The sequence below is a fragment of the Lepisosteus platostomus genome, chromosome 13, assembly GCF_059453375.1.
Source record: "Lepisosteus platostomus isolate fLepPlt1 chromosome 13, fLepPlt1.hap1, whole genome shotgun sequence".
NCBI lineage: Eukaryota > Metazoa > Chordata > Actinopteri > Semionotiformes > Lepisosteidae > Lepisosteus > Lepisosteus platostomus.
Genome location: NC_142623.1, coordinates 37,569,911 through 37,593,524, shown reverse-complemented (window position 1 = coordinate 37,593,524; position 23,614 = coordinate 37,569,911). Strand labels below are relative to the sequence as shown.

At 36.8% G+C, this 23,614-nt stretch overlaps 1 protein-coding gene across 1 annotated transcript in view; it reads right to left on the bottom strand.

Moving 5' to 3' along the window:
• Positions 1–23,614, bottom strand: part of LOC148650563 (protocadherin-1-like) — a 166,673-nt gene that overhangs the window by 60,259 nt on the left and 82,800 nt on the right. Inside the window, exon 4 of the mRNA XM_088604536.1 lies at positions 7,310–7,529. Coding sequence (XP_088460662.1) covers positions 7,310–7,529 — 220 coding nt within the window. The remainder of the gene's footprint in view (positions 1–7,309; positions 7,530–23,614) is intronic.

Here is a 23,614-nt window from a genome sequence, read left to right as displayed (position 1 = left end):
GTTTACGATATGCTGCCAGTGAAACACTTAGTGCAATATAAAGATGATAATGGATGTTAGGCAGTAAACATGCTCTTTAAAAATAAAATAACATGTTTTGTGTGCACTGCACCTACTGACAAGCAAAAGTATTGTTAAAAAAATTAAGTACTGCAAAAATGTTACAACGAAGGCCAGGATTTGTGTTTTATTTCTACTCAACTATAAAGAACTTTGTTACCCAGTATTCTAACTCCCAATCCCTCATAACTGAAGTATTATAAGTAAGGATAATAACATGTACAAAACAATTTATCCTTTTTCCTTGAGAGCTCCAGATAGTGGGCGAAAAATGGAAATATCTGGGTAAATGAGATGTAAAATTAGAAGGCAAGGGCAATGCTAATCACTTCTTAATAGTTCCAAATGATCATCTTCACACTATGTTGGAGCATTTCTTTCCTGCTGGGATGGGTGTCTTCTAAGCTGGTAATGCGCACATACAAAGAGCATCTGTAGTTGTCCAGTGGTTTGATGGACACATCAAACAGCCACCAGATCTGAAACCAGCTGAGCATTTATGGGATATTCTGGAATGACACCAGAGATAGCCTTTTCCACCTCCATCAACTAGGTGTGAGTTGACTGACTTTCTCATGAAAGAATGGTGCAACACCCCATCTGCAGAATTCCAGTTGATGGCAGATACTATGCCACAGTGCACACAGACTGTATGGGCTCCACATGGTGGCCCAACGCCCCATTAAATGACCTTACAATGGTGTTTTAATTGTTATGTTCACTACCTGTATATACTATTTTAAATTATCATAATTTATTATGCACAGAATAAATAGAAATATGAATGCGCTTATTAATATTTAATAATATTAATATAATATTAATGCAATGGAGGGTAAAATGTGGTTGAACATAGTTAACTAGATTGATGCAAAAGGAGGGACTATCTCTGGTATAAAAAAATCCAAAAAAGCAAATAATTAGTTTTTTTTAAGTCTTAGTAGATGTATAGTTGTATTTCAAAAGACTCCTGCAGCACTTTTTACAATATGGATTAACAGCTTATTTGGCATGCGGCTGCATTTCAAATGATCTTCTTAATGGCCAGCAGACTTAATGATCACCGCATTGTAGGCTGCTGCAATAAGTTGTGATGCATACTGATATGTGATCGATTTTTTTTTCTTTTCTGCCGGTTACCTGTTGAGAAGCAGAAAAACACTTCCCTTTGCAGAGACAAAACTCTATACTCTTCGAGGGGCATTTCCAAAGGGATTCTGTGCCTGCTCTCTGCTACCCTGACAGCTGCAAGGAACCAGGCACTGACCCAGCGCCAGAAACCATCATTGGTATTCATTTTAACGAGAATCTAGAGCCACCCCCCGAGAGGTTCATAAAAGAGTTGGGGTAGGCGGGGAGCATAAGGAATATGGAGGCACAAAGCATTCGCATTGCCTTCTCCTGCAGCGCAAGCAAAGAACATGTCTGTCTTAGCACTGCCGAAGCAGAACCAAGCTGCTACTGCTTTCTTTTTGTGTTTTCTTTTTCTGAAGATGTAAAAAAATTGATTGTGATGTAAGCCTGTAGTAATTGGTATTCACACAAGAGGCAGTGTTCTATTAACCATTGTGTCTACTTAGAAGAGTATTCTATTCCCAGTCCAGGTGAGAACTTATCTTTTTTGATCAGCATCTAACTATGTGCTGTTAGATTTTGACGTTTTCTTTTGCACAAAGAAAAAGGAGCAGACAAAGTCTGGAAAGGCTGAGACCCCTCAATGCAGATTTTAAAACCAGCCAACACAAAAAAAATTAATGGGTAAATACTGTATGTGCATTTTTTCCGATACATTTATTTCATTTACATTTCTTCAGTACTGAAATACACAATTTTTTCTGTGAGGTTCTGTGAAAAATCAGATCCCAGAAGACAACAGCTCAACAGGAAGTGGACGTGTGGAGCAAATTAGCATTACACAATGCTAGAAAAATAGTCCATTCACAGGCATTGTGTCTAGAAGGGATTCACTTCATTTCCTCCCATTCAGTTTGAAATATGTTTTTAGAAGGTACATTGTGCTGGAAATAACTAGGAAACATCAGTAGTGATCTGTCCTCTGATGATGTTTTTTTTGTACAGATTTAAAATGACCAGCTGTTATTTAATGAAACAAGTTCACTAAACTCAAGTTTTGATTTTAACCAGCAAAGGGTGTATTGTTAGAGATGGAAAATCCCAACTGAAACTTCCTATTTCATCATTTGAATACTGAGTGGTCTGTTTTCCATAATGTTTTTAATTTGGAAAACAGGCTATACAAACCTGCCAATTACACATTTTGTGAAGCTATAGTCTCGTAAAATGGCACCATACTTGATATTTAATCAGCCGTTTTTCTTAACAAAATGAGAAATGCACTGCGACAATAGCACAGATGTTCTGTGTTCATTTGTTTTGTTTTTCCATTTGCCAAAATCATTATGAGAACCCATTCCAGCCCTGCAGAAATACAGATCTTACTTCAGGGAAAACTTGTAGGAGGTGGTACTAGTTTAGTTTTTCACTTATGATCAGAAGACAATCTACAACAAGCAAGAAGGTTCAAATATGCTTCGCAATAACTACATATGCAAAACACTGCAAAGCCCCCAGTTAGTGATTTGCACAAACCATAAATATGTACTATGTTATATAAAGAGATTATTTACAAAAACAGATTTGAAAATCCTGATTGTTGGCTAAAAAGCTTCTTTTTCAAAGTACTCTTCCACAAAAAAGGGATCTGTGATGTATAATTCAATTTTAGATTTTTAGTTTACACTAAAACTGCCAAGAAAACAACCATTGTTATTAAGCAGGCTTCGTAGGTGTGGAGTCCTATGTGAATGTTCAGCACAATAAATTTAGAAGGCTTAATCTTGACAACAGAGATTGTTTCAGTGCCTCATAATTATCTATAAATGTACTCTACACAGAACGCAAGGTTATTTATGATGCCATTTTCTTACAACTCAGAGCAATTAACCAATGCAATCTGCAGGAAGATACCACATCACAATATTTAAAATATTTGGAAAGTAATAACAAGCAGAGCTACAGCTTTCTTTTTTTCAGCATTGGAGTAACTTATCATTATCTTTTTTTCAACTACCAAGCGTTTAATACATATTGTTCTATCTCCCATATAAATGTCTTGGTTGTTTTTGCCAAGGAGCATTAATGAACATAGGCAGGTGTCATAGAATTAAGCATTCAAGATATTACAGTAAAATGGAGTAAATTGCGTATATCCTAAGACACCTTGATAAAATCAGCAGACTGACTGAAAGGAACTGCAGATTAACATGCAATGCTAAACTCATGAAAATACTTAAACACAACAAGCTTCCACACACAAGGACATGTATTTCATTTGCCACAACAAACCGTAATGATTAACAAACAGTACATACTGTACGGGGTCAGGCTTGCACCTCATTCAGGGACAATGCTAAAAAAGATAAATACAAGAATGACTTTATATTTCTTTTGATTATAATTAAATTTAGATTTTATTGCTAAATATTTTCATCTACACCTCTCTCTGGCCAAACAGCTAGACTTTCAAAATGTGCCCAGCCATCTGAAAACGTTATCCTTCGCAGTCAATGACGAAAGGTGAGAACTGAATTCCTAGTATTTTGCAAAGCGGACCCCAAAACAGGATGACACCAAGAGGATTGGGAATGCTAATAACTATATCACATCCCATTTACTGTTCACAAACCCTATTTTCTTAAAAATGTTTCTTCACCACAATTTAAAGTGAGCGTTATTCGGAGTTTAAAGCTTTTTTGCTCTTCTCCCCTTAATCGGCACTTAACTAAGTGAGCCCAGATACACCCAACTTTAAGTGCCAATCGCTGAATGAATGAATGGTGAGACGCAAATAAACATATTTCAGTGTCACACTACTTTAAATGGAAAAGCATGTAAATTCTAGGATGAGTTGCTCCCTGCCTTTTATTTTTTGTAATGCTTTTCACATGCTTCTGCACACAATGTGCTATAATTACATTATATCAAGATGCATTATGTCTTGCGGGCTGCATCGGCCTATTTGGATGAAAAACAGAACACTCATCATTCATATACTGAAGTTACCAATTGCTCGACAGTAACATGTGACCTTTCTTGATTTAAGTAGCTGCCTAAATAACAGGGCCTGCATTGGAAAACTAAACTGATCCATTTCTATTATGTGCAGGAAATTGGGCAATTAGGGAAGGGAAAAGGGTGTCTGGAGGAAGAACTGAGATCTGCCACAAGGAGGATCATATGCAGGACTAATGGAATTATACTCCATTATCTGGGAAGCTTTATTCAATTTAAAGGGAAGGGAGAAAAAAAAAAGAAAAAACAGAAAAAGGCTCAAGTTTTGTTCCACAATTCTGAATTGTTCTGTCTGTAATGAGCTCTTAATCTTAATGTAACTGGAATAATCTCATAACTACCTCCTGATTGACTTCATGACTGAATTCAATTAGGTGCCTTGGTCTCTGTTTTTTCCCTGTTTTAATGATTAGCATCCTTAGCCAGCACTGTGAGACTGTGTTTTCTGACACCCAGCTGATTTATAACTGCTGTATGCACCACTCTCATTATGAGGCTCTCTATTCCAACACTGGCATAATATAAAGCTCCTGTGCTTTTCAATCGCACTGTAATGGTCTGTGATTTAAGACTAGTAGTTACGTAAGACTGCAGTAACCACCCATCCTTCAAAAGAAGCATCTTTCAGAGGTTCCTTGCTGGAAACAATATGCTCTCAGATTTATGAGCGTGCAGGGATGCTTAGTAAGAGAAACCAGAGTAAGAGTAGGGGTGTTGATCAACTTCTGAGATCTAATGGGATCAGGTTTTAAGGTGCTAATGCTGCTGTGTACTGGGGCAGCTGGCATATAACTGCGCGACCCAGGTGGTTGGTGCAATTCAGTGGTGTGCCTCCTCCTATACGTGAAGCTCTTCAGAATCATTTGGGATAAAAACTGATATGTAAATACAATCAACAACAACTACTACAGTAATCACCACATGACAGGTCAGGTAGAGACGTGAGAAACGAAATAGAGGGGGAAGTTTAGATTGATCAAATGGTATAAAACCAGAGTGGAATTCAACTACAAAATAGTATTGAGCACCTCTGCTCTTAAAAACTGTACCATGAGACCTTTAATAACCATGTAGTCACTTTAATGGAAAGGATAGTACCTCCTTCAGCAGTCACCATGTTCACCATACTCGGGTATTGGTTTTGCAAATTTTGGTCCAGTGGAAACAGTGCCACCTACTGGCTCACTCACACCACTTACAACAGCAACTTCTCCCCGGAGATTTCACAACCCAGTACTGCCAGGCCAATCCTTGTTTAACCTAGAGATCCTAGAAGATCAGGCTAGAAGGTGGTAATGCTGCTGTCAGTAAATATTACTAACATTGCAACAAATTAACCACATGAAAATGTCTCAACCCTGGTGAGCAAGTGAGCTGTCTACACAGAAATTCCATAGTGAGACCAGATAAGAAAAAGATTATTAAATGTCTGAATGTGCAATAAACTCCTAGGATTACTGAAAGAAAGGAAAGCTAATTTACAAAAACAATGTTTTATTCTTCCGCAGAAAAAGGCCCGACTCCATCAACATCAATTTAGCATGTGGGCTCTGTATACCTCACACCCACACCACCACTTCCTTAGGAAATACCTGCAGGCAAATGAGTTCAGCCGCTGTTTGGAAGAACTCCCTCTAACTGCGACCTCCTTCCTACACACAAGGGACCGTGTATGATCCGTAGGAATCAAAGGAAGAACACAAGTATTTTTTTCCTCCAGATGGAGGAATTGGCCTCAGGCTACACAGTGCGAGTACAGTAATTGTCTTTACAGATGCCATACGTGAGATCTATACAAAACAACTTATATGGAGCAGTTTCAGGGTTTTTCTTCGCTTCTCATCCTGATTGGAAGGGACAATCTTAGTATTTAGTTGGATTTTCAAATCTGATTAGATCCTTGCTGCTCTATAGTTCTTTCTCCTTTTTACACATTACATATTTATTTTTCTCAACGTCAGTACACAAATGCTAAACCAAAATAATGGAAGAAAATCAGGACAAAAAGTATAATGTATTTTTATTTCTGAAAGATTATCACAGTTTAAAACAAAAGGTTAATATCACTTTACATTTCTTTGAGGATATTGTTTGCCATTTTCACTTTTTTAAAAATAATCCTAAAAAATAACATATTCTAGGAACAAGTAAGATCTTTCAAAACATAGCAAAAATAACTATGACCAAGCAATCCTACTGGCAGTATTTTGGAACTTTCCACTCCTTGAACTGCTTCTATAACATTCCTTGTGTTCAGCTACCTAACTAAAGCAATGCATTGCTGTTTGCACAGACGTCAATACACAGGGATTAATTTGTCTACATGCTTCATTAATTCCAAGTTTTAATTTGTGTACTTCTGTGGCAATATCATTAAGACTTAAAAATGTGATTGGTTGCTTTTTAGCACTGTTGAGCAATACTGAAAGCTATAAACAATCGCACAGCACCCACACGGATCACTGTGAACACAATGAGTTTCAACCAAGCTTGAAAGACAGCTTCTTCTGTAAAATAACCCCTCATACCTAGTTCTGCTTGTGAGGCAGATCAGAAGATATTTAATTAAGGATGAATTATGAGTCTAATTAGAGGATCTTTAAGCAAAATCACAAAAGAAAAATCTCCTTTTATCTTTTTTTTTCTTTATACCAGTGTTACATTTTTGTCTAGCTTTCAGGGGTAGACCACTCATTGTTCATCAAAATGTGAGAGCAGAATAAGTGTATTTAAATAGGAATAGGAACTCTACAAAGCTTTAGCCACTCCATTTTTTTTTACACTTAAGGATGATTAGTTAGTCTAATTAAATGATTGTCAAAGTAACCGAGCAAAATCTGCTTTGGCTCATTGTTTTAATGTCATTACTACTCTTTTTATCTTGCTATCAGAGGTTTATCACTTATAATTCTTCAGAACTTGAGTGCCGAAGAGATGAATTTGAATAAGAAGCGCCTCTATAAAAGGTTCCTCTTCTCCTTGTTTGTTCTCAGTGAAAATATTTTTAATAAGCACATCTTTAATCTTGCTCAAATAAATTAATACTCAATACTAGATGACTATTGCTGCTACACTACATACTACACTAAGCAATGTACGTGTCCGGCTCTAACTATGATATAAGGTGGCACACTTGAGTTGAAAATGTTGACCTTACCGTTTTCAGGGTGCTCCATTTCGCCAATACTGCCATCAGGGGTGGTTCTCTCATAGTGGTCTTCTGGGAGAGCCAGTGGTCCAATCCGAGGCCCTGAGGAGGACTTGCTGCTTGGAGTCTCCGATTCCTCCAACCCGCTGTCATAATAATTGTGCTGGGAGGGATCCTGGAGATCCTGAGCTTGATTGGCTGTAGAGAAGGTCACTCGTCGATGAGGCAGCTGTATCAAAAAAAAAGAGGGAAACAAGCAGTTTGTTAAAACAAATTTCTAATGAAAACACCATTAATTAGTATCATATAGATACAAATAGAAATACCTTGTCCATAATGAGACACATTATAAAGCCATCCAAACATTTTATGTAATCACAATACTAAAGATTTGCTTTGTCACATCTTTATTGAAAAAGCCTTTAACATTAGTACCTTTACAGGCAAGGCACACAGAACAGTTAATTAAACTTGTCTCAGGCTACACAAGCAAGAAACAAAGATATATGTATTTTTTCTCCACTTGTTATTTTTTCTGTCCCAAGAGAAATGGTGAATATACTAGAGAGGACTCTCAATCACTATTGAAGGAGACAGGAAACAAATTGGTGGCTGAAAGACAAGAAAATGCTGTCAACAATCAGCATTCACTAGGCCCTGTTTAATTTTAATAGCTGCCTTAAAAACTTAGAAACTTACTGAAGCTCTGACAAAAAAAAAGCCAATTCAACTTTCTCACTCTGCTCACCAAGCGTGGTGTATCAATAATGCAAGAGTTTGCTTCAACAAAGTGTATTTCTCTCATTTGTTTTTCTTCTACATGGTAAATGGATTCATTTTAACAGATGAATTAAAGCCATTAGGCATAGGTGTTATCTGTTCAAGTGAAGATCTAGATAGTTAAAGCAATTCTATTTTTATGATCTTTGAAACAAACTTTCTGAGGTGGCTTAATTTACTTTATGAACCACTTTTTTCAAAATATTTCCACTTGAGCACCTTCAACATAAGCTTTCTCCGACTGTTTTTTTTTTAAACTGGTCTTCTTAGTGTTGCTTTAGAAAAATAGGGAAAAACAATTTGAAAACAATGATAACTACAGCTTTATTTTCTCCAAATGCATGACAACTCACACTTCTATTGATCATTGAAACACTGCTTTAGTGTTTACCTTGGAAAGCCCATGTTAGGTAGTTCAGGTGTTTAAATGCAGCGCAGTATTATGTTTTAGTGTTATGTACAGTGGTATATTCTGTTGTTCCATAAGAACTTACAGTACCAAATTGAACATTTGCAGACCAGAGTACCTAATGCTTGCTAAATAACCTTTAAATATAAATGAATAAGAAAATGAAAATAAGGTACAAGTTAAATTTATAATTTTTAATGAGACACAGCATGGAAACAAATGCTTTGTGTTGTACAACATGCTTAATGCCAAAGCACTTCAGAGTGCTTTACAGAATTACAAAGACATAGGGTCCATGAGTACAATGCAGTCAAGTTACAAACCAGGAACAAAAAGCAACATAATTATACCTGCAAAACCAGAAGAACTGTAATTACAAGTTCCTACAACTACAGGAAACAGGCAATAATGTAGGCCTTTTAAGCTGAACTTAAAGGAAAATACAACATTTTAGGAAATCTGTACCTTTTGGGAAAATTTAAATAAATGTGATCAACCAAATAGAGAAAATATAAAGCACAAACAAATCTGGGCTAGAATACTTTTTGAAAATAAAGTATGGTTTCAAAAGAGAAATTGTCTTTAAGATTCTAAAAAGGAAGTCTTAAGCCATTTTGGTGCATTTATTATCAAACTGATATCCGAAAACTACACATGATCCAAAGAAGATGTGCAAAAGATGTATGCTAGGAAGAACAAAAAGGGAAAGAACAAGGGCATCATTATGGGACTCAAGATGTTAAAATAGCAATGGGCAGCAGATACAGAAGACGTTACTGATGGACCATGGAAATACTAGATTAGACACAGTAGACGACACAAAAACAACCATTAGAAAACCTATAAGACTGTAAAGAGAAATCAAGTCATTTGCTTGCACAATGGATACGTTTAACCCCACAATTTGTGGAAGACATGTGAAGGACTTTCTTCCATTGGCCGAGATGTTTTCTTCATTATGACGAAAGCTGAAAAGGGGCTTACTCTGTATTAAACTGGCTTAATAGAAACCTTTCAGAAGTCCCTGCCACAATTTTTTTTGTATGAACACGTCAACAGAGAATACAGGGCTCATCAAGTGAATTTCTATAAAAAGAATCAAACAAAAGACTATTAAAAACTATTCCTGTGTTTACTGGTAAAGGAGATAACACATCAAAACTCTTCTGTGCCGACTAAAGCTAAAACATCACTGAAGGCATGCATATCCTCAGGACCGTAGGTCAGCTTATTCGCAGATTTAAATATCCATGCAAATATCAGAGATTTGGTTGTTCTAGCAAAAAAAGAAGAAAATGTTAGGTATGCTTTCACCTGGGGACCTGTTTGCATCTAGTAAGTAAAATCTGCCTTACTGTTTTTCAATATGTTAACCCAGCAGGTAAAATAATCTTACAAAGTATTGCCATTTTTTGCCATTTTATTTGTACTCATTTGTTGTTTTTGTTTTTGCCAAATCGGATGGAGGTCTAACTGATGCCTGATGAAGGGAGGGATTGGGAATGAGAAGCTGGCACAGGCCAAGAACTGGATTGATTTTAAATGCTCTTGGTTCAAATAGAGATAGCAGAGATAATTAGACAGCTGTCTCAAACTAATCACAGGAGGGGGCAAGTGGGTGGAGAACCTGCAAGACAAATAGATACCTTCCATCTCATTAAGAGATTAAGTATGCCACTAATGGTATATGGGGTTAGATGTTTGTTTGATCCCTTTCTGATAGTCTGTCGCCCCCTCATCATCCTGTCATACCCTTTACAATTAGACAGTGACCTCAAGACTCTTGAGCAACTTTTCAATGAGCTCTGATGCACTTTTCTCTCTTCTTTCCAGATCAGACACTCTGACAGACATGCTGCACACATCTGAACACTCTAATTTAGAAATAAAAATGGACTCAGGCTTTTTGGACAATTCTTTGCTTTGCAATCACTTAAAAAATGTTAAAGGCACTAAGGCACTAAAAGGTTTTTGAAAAACAAAACACATATGCTGTAGATGTTGCAACAGAGGAAATCAACAACCCCTATGAAAAGCAACGAGCACCTGTTGAATAATTGGTGTCCCTGTAGGTAGCCTAATATTTTTGGAGCAGCAAAGAAAAATAAGCAGAACTTTTGTAAAGATAAATCTCAATTTCTGTGAAAAGACACTGATACACATTGTTTTATAAAAAAAAGTACATCTCCACTTATTAGGCCAGTGAGTATTCTGATTGTACATTCTCATTTCACAGTTATAACACTGCAAGAGCGTGCTGTAATGTAAAAGAACAGTGGCCTTTGTTAAGCTTTGCAATGACCTTAACTGAAATCCAGTTCAGATTATTTAAATTGGATTTGAATGCGTCTTCAGAACACACATATTAAAAACATATGAAAATGTTGTTGATTTTTCTTCTTCCCTGTGATTAGCCATGAGAGAAATGTTTACTCCTAATGAAGAATGAATGGTGTGTTCAGAATGGCCTGAGACTGAGACTGATTTCCTACCATTTACTAAGACAAAGGCTTGTCTGAATAATCAGCTATCTGGTTGACAGTATTTGTGTATCAAAACATACGAAAGAGATGACTAGTACCCATTTGAAATTGCTAGTACCTAGGATACATACATACAGGAATATTAGGACTAACCACTCCTGAAATAGAATCATTCAGAGACAACGTCATTTGCTTCCACCAGAATAAAATTAAGGCAGCCATCTTGACTACAGAGTCTTAAATCTAATTGAAAAAAAACAAACATTTTATGATGACGATCTATCCCGTGCCTAGAATTTCCATTATCTACCCCACTGGCACACCTTTGACATTAGACCAAGATAGACTGAGGCAATCATAAATCAAGTGTTTGAATTATGCTGAAAATATAGCAATTTTATTTATGGTTGAATGCACAAAATCACAGTCAATAACTTAGAATAAAGAACATCCCAGTGACTGCATTCACTCCCCTCGGATACTTTACTGAAATTAAGTCTGACAATAGAATGAGAAGCTACAAATGGTACCTTTCCCATTGTTCGCACTCTGCCAGGAATCTCTTTTGTTCCTAAGGAAACAAGCTATAAAAATAACAAACTGACAAAAAATGTAAAATTGACAAAAGTGTAGAACTGACAAACAATAAACTGAAATTTTATCCCTCTTTTGATTGAGAAAACACTTGTTTAAATCAATTCAGACTTTTGGATACTATTTACAAAATTTTAGAATTTTAAACATAAATAGGGAGATATATTTCTCTTGTTATGGTGATAATGAAGATACAATTCCCCAAAGGCTATTCAATAGAAAAGGTGACAACAGCAATTGCCATCTTCTCCCTCCTTTTTAAGGAAAACACAGAGGTAAGGCAACAGACTGCATTTTCTCTGTGTTCCGGATTAGCATGCGTTGTGTAATCAATGTACCCCAAGCATAATTGCTAAAGGTGAATCCTATGTCTTTTTATTTTTTCTGCCAGAAAACTGAAGTTCATCTGACTGCCAATATTCAAAATTGAAATGCAGTTGAACATCGGGTGTTTAAACAACCAGAAAAGAACATTGTTCTGATGAGCATGAAATAAAAATAAATTGTAGGCATTATCCCCTTATTTTCTCAACAGTTTCCAAATTAGCTCATCTAATTAAATCTGAAAAACAAGGCCTAGCATGCTTGCTTTCCATATTAAGCAGATCCTATGGTCGTTTGGGAGTGAGATCTGGATTTAATATGTGAAATGAATTAATTGTCTCTCAGTATCTGCATCTGGGGTGACATATGGAGGAAATGGACTCCATTACTCCTCCAGAGAGACTGCAAAACCCTTTATCAGTATCATGAGTATGAACAACTAGAGCATTGAAACCCAGGTAATTTCTGCAATGCAAAGCCATTCCTTTGTCTCCATTTGTACTGTGGTAGACGTTTGACTAACTAGAAGACACTGGCTGAGTTCAGAGGAGTGCTCCTGTTAGGACAAGGCATCTCACACAGCATCAGCATCCTACAAATATGGTTTCTCCCCCTCGCCTTCTGTTCTTTCCAGTCTCTTCTCTTCCTTGTGTTCTATATCAAAGAAGTGCCTATATCATAGGGTAACACATTTTTAAATTGAATCATCTAGTCTGATGCCCAAAAAGTACGAATCATAATACTTTTATACAGATGTCTTCTGCATACAGTACATTAGAAACTAACAGAAGACCATGTTATTCCCACAAAACCAGAATCAGTTAGTTGCATTTCAGAATTTCAGAAATGTTCCAGAGAGTAGAAAAATAAGAGGTGTTTTTCATTTATTTAGCTGCACAATAGGTTTATGTAATTATTCTTATTGGTGGTGGTGTTGTGTTTGGTGCACTTGTTTTGAATCCTTAGTGTTGCTCCACCTCAGAGAGAACTCAAGGAAAACAAATTCAAGCAAATCATCTTAAAGAGCCACATTATTATTTAAATGTAAAAGAACATTAAGTTACTTAAATATGTATTCTTGCTTAAATAGTTCCTCTGGGCATGCCTCCAAAGTGCCAACATTTTCAGATCAGGGCATGAAATTATAAGCAGCTCACTGACAAAGACCCAGTTTTTCAGCACAGTTTGGGTTCTTTCTTATTCTCTTTAACAACCTGCTTACGGTTTTCTCATTTCATCATATTTGTGGTATATAATTGGTATGTATTTTGTCTTTCTTCAAGGAAAATTGTGATTGACGGCACACAGCAAACCTTCATTACAACACAGCTCAGTATACTGAAGCACACGTTTCCTCAGCATGTTCTAAAAGAGCCTTCTAGAAGTGTGAGGGACATAAGCTCAGTCATTATACCACTCTGCTTCCAGGTACTGCAGTCCTAGCTTACTTTTCAGGTTCCTTTATTGAAAAAAAACTAAGAACTCTTGAAACCTGTGACTTGCTGTCTAACAGTGGGGAGAGCTTTCCTTTCATTTTAAGAAGAAATAGCGAGAACTACACTGGAATTTTTGTACTTCTGACATACAAAGTGACATGTATGCATAAACCCACTGCCACCGAAAAATACTAGGAACTTTCATCTAAAAACATGTCGGGCCTCTGCAAGCACCAAGAACTGTGTGAACAGAATGTGATGTGTAGCTTTTCCACAAGGTATTGAAATGTCTGCAGCCCAATCCTATTCCATTCATACATGAGGATCTCCTTCAGCTGGGGTTGTGAGAAGGATAATGATATGTGAGGCAGAATGTTCTGCAGTTCCATTGGTTTCCAGCAGGACTGAGCTCAAGAGACTGCCACTCATGCTCCTCAAGTAAACCATGCACTGTCAATCACAGAAATATTAATGAATTTGACAGGGGGTGTCCAACATTTTTACCGGTAGATACATATGCTGACACATGATTTTACTATACTAATTAATATAGCCTTGGACATTTAATATGCCATCACCATATAGCATACTTTTATGTGCAGAGCGTTACAAGTGTTAAAATGCTAGTATAACCCTCATGCAGGTTGTTTCGGATGACAGTAAACCTAAAGGTCATTCTTTTTTGTACGTTTTACTTCTGTCCCACACCAGTTTCCCCTTGGAAGTCTCTGTTCAGCATTCTCCAGTTTTAATTGAGTCTTAGTAGATGGAAAAAATGAAAGTCGTTAATCACCTGGAAAATGCAGAAAGAACCAGCAGGGAAACACGAGTGTTTTCTTGCAAAGCCCAGTAGTCCCGCAGTAATAGAGGTGTGAACCCAAACCTTGCATAGTTAGAAGCTATCAGAAGCACATTCCCCCCCTCTAACACTATTCATTTGAAGCCTGTTTGAGGTGTGCATGAGTCTCACTCCTGGGACTCAACACAAGCTAAGACTGGGAGCTTTTATTTTCACTTCACCCACACCTCACACAGACTCAAATAACATTAAGAGTAAGCTTTTAAAGACAAAATATTAAGAAATACATATATGTAAAATGTTAAGAAATGGCAGGTTATAATGTTTTTAACACCTACAAATACTATTTCAGCAGAGCTAGGTGCTGCTTTGGAGTCGGTAGATAACCCCATGGTCAGGTCAGTCCACTTTTCTGATCGCTGCTGCAAAGCTAAAGAGAAGCCAGTTACCAGGAATGACAGAATCAAAGCAAAACTGTGAAATTCACCAAATTTCTGTAGATCTCAAAGCAGCAGCTAAGGTTTTTGACCTGCTGTTGCCACCACTTTAATTCAAGCCCTTAAATATTGACCTAAAATTAAACATCTGAATTAATAATAACTAAAGAATGCTAAACTGTAATACCAGGATTTCTTTTATGTACTATGATCCAAGCCCTGTTAACATTACTGGCAAGCATGCAACAACTATTGATTTTAATCTACTGTATATTATTACAATTGCTGTGAAAAGTTGTATTAGTTGAACTGTGGTTTAGTGCATGTATCTTTACCCACTGGGAGATAAAATAAAGCAGTGTGTAATAAATTAAATATAATGAAGATGCTGAATAAGACACATACAAACATGCAACGAAAGCATAACATGCACTAATCATTACAGCATATGACAAAATATGATATTTTTTGGTGAAAACATCTGAATCCTGTTAACCAGAGGAAATGCAAAACTCTTAAATATTCCACAGTATAACGACTTGCCTTACAAGTAAGCCACAGGGCAAGGTGTGTATATGTATTTAGAAAATTAAAACACCAGCTTAGCACAATGATCATTTTCCACTGGGATACAACACATAATTCTGAACAAAAAAAACATTTCACATCCACTGTTAAATGAGACATCTGACGTCCCTTCATAGTGAATACATGTTGTAAACTGGTCAGTAACGAGTGTAAGTTAAAATTATCCAGCAGAGTAATTCTCTCTAAGAATAATAAGCATTCAAAGTGCAGATTGCTTTTGACCTTGTACATGATGAAACTTTCAATGCAGACTCATGCATTCTCGCAGGATAGAAAAGCATTATACCACCTGTTACTGTCAAAACACTACCAGTAACAAAATCTTGACCTCAAAAGGAAAGCGTTTGTTATTATTTATCTATCACAGCTCTCTGTATACTGAATACTTGAGCCCCTAGTCACTTTGTTGCTTGTAGTCACTCTGTCATCTAAAAAAATCTGTTTAACCTTTTGAGAAAACAAGAAAGATTACAAAGCTGATGCAACCATTTAACCCACTATTGCCTGGAAGTGACCTCATGGGACTTTTCCATGTTTACAATGGTTTAATATCTACTTTCTACACACACCATATTCCAACTTGAAGTGAAATAGTTACCCTAGGAAAGTGAATAAAAAGAGGCAAAAATGTATCTATCTCTCTAATACACTTTTAAATTAATGAATATAAGGTAACAAAAAAAGTCAAGACATTTTATTAAGATCCATTCTTAGGGAAGATGAGCAGCCCGTTAGATAGATAGATAATACTTTATTAATCCTGTAGGGAAATTGATGAAAAAATATGGAACGCTTCACGAATTTGCGTGTTACATTCCCACAGCATGCACTGAGATTTTGGTATTCTGCCACCATTAATCCATCCAAGCTATCATCAATACACTACCTTTAAATAACCTCAAGTTTCGTCAATCTTCCATGCATATACTTGAAGACATAATCAATTTGTCTGGTGTAGACTTGAGTGATATTCCTGAATTATATGAACATTTGTAGCAACTGTTTGAAGGATTAATGCTAATAAATGCTAACTTAAGTCATGTGAAAGACTGTGACAAGAAAAATGACAAGTATTTTAAGAACTCTATTGCATTCAACTCTCTGGAGCTTGTGATAAATTTGTAAAAGGCAAAAAATGACTGCTCAAAAATATATCCAACTACATCCTGAAGTGCACAAGACAATGCTAAAGAACAAAAAGATACTAAACTGTTGACAGCAAAGTTTTTTTTTACATAGAAGGTAAGGAAGATGAATGGTAGCCCCCAAGAGCATTTAATCCTTCTAATGATATGTGTGAGCCTGGTGAATACGCTACATTTTGAAATAATTGAAAAACAGATTAGAGGTTAAAAATAATTTTGCGTGCTATTTTTCTGTCAAGCTATTTGAACATTGGTAATATGGTTATTTTTAAACAATTAGAGAGGTGAGCTGAAAGGGGAATATTGCAATGCATTTTAATCTTGCACAATTTAGGTTATCATCCAGTTTCTGAAAGAGAGATTTTCTTTTAAAAAACTGATGGACCTATTCCAGTTTTCATGAGCCAGCTGGTCTTCACAAGCCTTGAATGACACACCTACTGCTCATCAGATATATAATACTCAGGTAGAACTAGGAATATAACATTAAATTTTGAAAATGAGAACTACCAAAATAGTTTCTGATTTACTTTTATCAAACACATACTATCTGCACAACATTTCTAAGGATGCATCTTCACCTATACAAGATGGAATGATTTAGTTCTCTCTCACGTCAAGTGACATTTGCAAGAACATAAATGGCATTGACAGAAACTGCAATTTTATTCAATGTGAATAAATGCATCACATCTGCGTAATTCTCTATAAAATAATAACCATACTCTATATGCAGAAATGGTATTTTCTTTTTTTCTGAACTAGTCTGACAATCATAGCATATGACAGAAGTGGAATATTTTATTAAAAAAAGGACTGACATTGATGGCTTACTGCTTTTACTCATAGGCTTAGTGTAAACAATGGTATGTATTAACATCTTATTAATGGAATAGGATAAGAGAAGCTAACTCCACAAAGGCTCAAAGATCCTTGAAACCCCAATGTAGTAGAGAGATACTTTGCAAACAGTAGTGTCTGACCCAGACGACCAAAGTGCTCTTCCTGATATTCATCTGAGTGTACACTTACTTATCAAATACAGAAGTTCATGCTGAACAGAAAGACCCTGCTGTGGACTTTTCCTAAGGGTTTATTTAAGAGGGAGTCTAACTCTCATCTCATGTGAGTGTGCGTGGCCTTGCATTCTCCGCCAGGCTTTTCATTCTCCACCTTGTGCTTCCAAGGCTGCTGTGTCTCTCCGATAAGCCCAAATGCCTTTGCATACTTGAGCACTTCTGACACAGTGGCTACCTCTCAGCTATTCCCACCATTGCACCTGAAAGACAATGCTAGAGAAGGAAAAAGAGCTCCATATGCATTTTTTTCTCCACTTCACTTTTCATTATTTTATGCTTGCTGCGTCTTTTTAAAGGTGCACTTCTTCTTAGTCACTTTTCTCCCTCCTCCTCATTTTTTTTAGTGTGTGTTCCTTATAGGAGGCCAGTTTGTTCCTGCTCAATAGATGCCTAGAGCAGCACCTGCTGAGAGCATTAGGTTGGATGAAACGCAGGAACTAAATATAGCTCATACTCATCACATGAGTCTGTGTGTACGTATTCCGTATTTTGTTCTACAATGAAAACTAAGTGTTACTGCTTGTACTGAAACACTCTCCACTCCCCCTGATTTTAATGAAGCCTTTGGAGAGTATGCATGCATGTCATGGGTTGCATAAGTTACACTAAATCTGACTGCATCGCATTTGAACAATTTGAAATCGAAAAAAGCAAAAAACAAAACTGTTAGGTGTCAGCACACACATTCCCATGTTTGAAATGAATAACATCACTGTGACACTTCTAGTTGTTTGGTTTTGGCACACTATGGGTGGCTCCAGGTATGTCCTCCTGGAGAATTATTTTTTTTGCTTTCCCTTATGAGTAACTTATTTATGGTCAAGTGGGCAAGCAGCCTTCAGATTTTGGGCTGAAGTATGCTTGTCTAAACAAGATGAAAAGAGTCCATCTCAACATCAAAAAAAGTACAGATAATTTCTATCCTGTCTTTCTCATCGTTGTTTGAAAATTGCCAGTTATTATTTCAAAGACAAAAACAAAAACAAATTTCTACTGGACTACTAGATGTGGGTCAGCCATTATTAAAGACAGCAGTTTCTTCTTAGTGTTTACAAAAATTGTGCGTATACTAATTTTTCCACATCATTTAAAATGCGTCAGATTTGATCTAAACCTAACAAACTGCCAACTTTGCATTTTCTTTGTTTGCAGAACTGCACTAAATCTGTCAACACACAAAATGTGCACAAAGTTCCCACATGGAATAAAAAGTAAATCCTGCTAGATTCTCTAAACCAGACGTTTGCCTAAGAAGTTACTGTGTTGAACAATAACAATAACTGAACTGCCAAACTGCATTTTGGAGCCCAAGATTACACTGCCATAATAATTTTGTTAGGACACATAATTTTCCAAAAGTGTAATGTGGCCTCAGAAACATGAGGTGGTACATCAGAGAAAATTAATACCTTTGAGTTTTTTCTTTTCACTTTTACTACTACTCCTTTCTCTTTGGAAAACAGAGAGACTAACAGAGTCAAGGCATTATAGAGTTCACTTCCACCTTGGTAAAAGAGGCATAAACTGAGTCACACTGTCTGTCTACAGGGAAATAAAAAAAACAAGGTTACAAAGACAAAATAAGAAAAAAAGAAATCAGCATTTTAGAAAAGCATGAGCACATGGATCAACTACAAAGTTTTTTTTTTTCAGATGCACCTGGCAGTACTTTATCAACTAAACTGGAGTGGAGGTCAGGCTCAGCCCTTACGAGATTGTTTGCAGGGTGCTTGTGTGTCCTGCTTGCTTGCCCTATGTTGAGAACTCTTACAAAACAAGGGTTATTCATTAAAAGGCCCTTTGTCCTTTAAGGATACCTCAGACAATAAGGGGTGAAGACGAAAACAAGTGACAAGTAAAAGATGAAGAGATGTTTAAACAGTCATGGGAATCAGAATCTCTGCCCTCAGAGGCATTTTAAGAATGTGTTTATTTGCTGTGAAAAATCAAGGGGCCTATGGGATATTTAACAGAAAAACATTTAACATTTCTGGAGTTTTCCCATACAAAAACCTATTACCACTGTTGGAAGTAGATTACTGCTGCGCTGAACTTTTAGCATTGTTAAAATGACTAAAAATTACTATTAATACTGATATTACCATTATAAGTACTCATAAAACTAATAGTAATAATATAGTTTTCATTTTAAAAAAGACATGGCAGGTTTGAAGACTAGAATTATATCTTCCTTTATAGCTTGTCTTATTAACATTTTAGTCTCTGAATATAGCTGACAAAAGCAATCTATCTATTCCAGGGAACGGTGTGTGTATGAATGTTCATATGTATGTGCATAGTGTCCCTGTTCAAGTAAGAGCCTCACAAAAAGTCATTTAAATAGTTCCCAACAGGAAGAGATACATCTATCTGCCTCATACCCATCAATCAGGCAGTCTCTATGAGAAAAAAAAATAAGCACACTCCAAAACATCTCCTGCCATGATCACTGTAGTCGTGCTGCTGTAACACGTTCCCATTCTTTATTAGTCATAGCAGCTGCCACTGGGCTTTGAAGGAAATTGAATTGAATTATAGAAGAATTCACTGTTCCTTGAATGCCATCATTTTCCCCATCAGAATATAATAACAGTCTCACATCCCTTTATGTAGGTAAAGAAAACACAGCTCATAAGAAAATCATGCTTGACGGTTCTTTTTTATCATTTTAAATTAAATTGATCATATCTTCCAGTCACATAGACATCTGGAGTTTCCTTGCAGTTTGCAAAAAACGAATATTTCAGCCATTTGCAAAACACATAGTTTATCTGTCTATTACTATAAGGTTCCATTTCTAATGACCAAAAGGGAAAATCACAGATTTTATGCATGTATCCTATAGCTGTTAAAGGCTAAAATGAATTTAACTAAATAATTAATAGACTAAAACATTCTGCTATGCAACATACAGTAGATACAGCAAGAGGAAGACAAACGTATATGCCTACTTTTATATTCCTCTTGCTACATTTTAAAATCTTGGATTATGAGAACAAGAATTCTTGTGTCAAAACTAACCCCTATGTGCAGTACAATCCCAGCAAGCCTGTCTACCTACCAAATTTTCCGTTATTGTCAGACACTTCTTCTAACTAAAAGATTTGTTTCTTCTCACAGGCAATTCTCTTCCCTCATACACTTTTTCTGCTGTATAAGGATAATGGTCTGTCTGCATTTATTTGTTACTTATTCTGTCCTTTTTCAGAACTTGTACTTGACGTGTGAACACGTCAGTGTTTGACTCAATGAAACTGCTCTAATGAGATCCAGTCACCTTCCTGCTTCATATTACAAAAAAACAAAGCCTGGGCAAAAGAGAGAGAGTAACAGAGACTGAAAGAGAGCGAGGATGAGAAAGAGTGTGAGTAACGAGCAGGGTGATCGAGAGGAAAGGAGAATGAGTACAAGAAGAGGGGATGGAAAAGAGAGGGATAAATCAATGACCAGGCTGCTGTCTGATGTCTTTCTTCGTGGGTGCAGGCTCAGGGATATATGCTGATACACAATTTTTAGAGCACTTACATGTGCAGCTGAAGAAATGGGGTAGCAATCAGGAATCAAACGGAAGCTCCTGTGCTTGCCTGTTCTGTTCTGTCAAGAGCAACACATATAGTCAGGCAGCCTGGGGCACTGTGTGCACAGTCACCCCCCTTTGGAGATCACAGAGCTGGTGACTATGGCCACAGTACTACTGGGGATTCATTAGTCAAGCTCAAAGGTCAAGCACATTATCCTGCTTATGGGTACATCATGCACACTTTCTCTTATTGGATGCAGATTGCCTGCTGAATGCTGGGCATTTAACCTTTTCTCTTCTGGAAACCAATGACAGAGCCTTTAGAATACTTTGCAACACAATTCTCTACACAGCCATTAGACTTGTTTTAGCCACTTTTCACAATTAATTTTCCTTTGTGCATCATAAATATTTCACTCTTTTACCAACGGAAAAAAGACATGAAGTTGGTTTGTCATAAAAAGAGGTTAAATGTGGGCTACAACTAGAAAATAGCTATTAATGAACCAATATGTCTCCCAACATGAAAGACATGAATCTGTTATATTTTGTCTGCCCTTTCTTCTGAAATACTGAAGCGAATAGTTGTCAGGAAAGCATAGGTCAATCTGAATACTCCACTCCCACAGTCCATTGACGCTGAAATCTGAAACCTGAATGTTGGAACACACTTATATTAAGGGGATACGAATGGATAAAAACTTCATAAACCATTACAGGTCTATATCTATATCATATGATTATATGCAGATCCTTAATGTAGATCTCTCAAACCATATCCCAAAGTGTTACTTTGCGAGGAACATAAAAGACAACGCTTACAGAACAACTCACCTTCTTACATATTATTTCCATGTTTTATACTATGTATAGAAAGAAACAAGCACTGAATCAGACCCAAAAACCTGATAAATCATCAACGTCTGTGACTAAATTTAATTAAAGGTTTGTTCATAATTGACACACGAAGGAAAACAAGAGCATGAACCGTAACTGTGTGCCTCAGAAACAATGCAAAGAGAACCATACAGTTGTAAGGAAGAAGCAAACATATCTCCCAATATGGAGTAAGCGGTAGATCTGTCATTTCTAATTGAGGGAGCCACATGCCATTTGAAGAAAAGCCTGGATATGCTGCATGTACCATGTTTGGAGTCCCCCTGTGATGTAGGCTTAAAACAGGCAAGGAATTACAAACAACATCTGTGTTCAATTTGCCTTGCTTTCTCCTTAGCCATTCCTGGCGCTGCTACATCATCAGTGCTCAGTGCTGACACTGGCTGGAGCAGCCAAAGAAAGGTCACCAGTAAGTGATCCCAAGGCTGGATACCTTCTCATCTCTGGCCAACAGGATACTCTGCCCTGCTATATTTCTCCATATCTCCACACCCCAGAACACTTAACCGCCAGGTCGCTCCACTCAAACGCCATTAATATTGCACAGACTGTGTATTGACATGTTAACATTCATAAAGCAAACAGACATTTAAGACTGCCCACCAGGGCTTTCAGAAATTGTGGCCTATTTCTAAATGCACAGTTACTGAACTCACACACATATTTTTAATACCGTTTGCTTGTATTGCTACTACTGGAACTTTGTGTTCAAGAAGTATTCACCTGTTAAAATACAAAACACTTTTGAATGCAACAGTGATAAAACTAGTGAGAATATGTGAATGTCAAGGATCCTTTGGTGATATCTCAGATGCTTTACTTTTGAGTGCATTAAAATCATTGGCCAATAGAAGGTCTGTTGAGACATATACATATTTCCTGGGGTTTATACAAGCATGATATTCAAAAGAAGTCCTGGTAATCATATTGGTTTATTAGCACATAACAGAACAGATATATTTATGCAACATGTAGAATAAAAATGTTTCTTTTGGAAATGCTTATAATCTTATATGTTTCTATCATAACGTTTAAGCTTTTTTTAATTTGCTTAATTACCACATTAATAAAGGTTACTCAGTTTTTAAGTACAATTAACCTCCTTGTTAAGGCTAGGATAAACAGAATACAAACTGCATATGAGAAAAGAATACATTTCAAATTTATTCTCAAGTGTAACTGGGGATATAAAGACACTGTAATGAACAAGCTCTGATTGACAGTTCCACTTTCCTGAGTGCCGACTTTAGAAGGACTCCTACAGACCAAAACTCGCATTATTAAGATTACCCTTCTACATCAAAAGGGGCTCTTGAGGGACTAGAAGATCTGATTCCCATTTAATTGGGGCTTTTATTAATAGAAAAAAAAATGAAAAATGTGCAAGGGCCTTACTTTGAAAAAAAGAAAGACAAGAAATGTCTGCGGGACTAAATCTAACCTAGGGCTAAGATAGGCAGTGGATTTTTATCAACAAGAAAGGGAAGGATCAAGAATCAGATTTTAGCTGCTGTAACGGCATGTTCACGTCTTTAAATGCGCTCTTCCTGTTTCTCATGAGCACGGATGCATGGAGCTCAGCTGCTCTTAAACATTCATTTCCACTCTTACCCAACAACCCCCCCCCCCTCCCCTCAGTCTCTCACGGCACTAATTGTATCAGTGTGGATTAGGGTCGATTCCTCAATCCGCAGATGATCCCCATTCAAGACTCCAGGTGAATGATGAAACAGGCAACATTGACGGGTGGCGCACGCACTCTCTCATTTCATATTGATTTCAGCGTGTTTCCACTTGAGTGGGTGATTAATCGCTGCTTATTT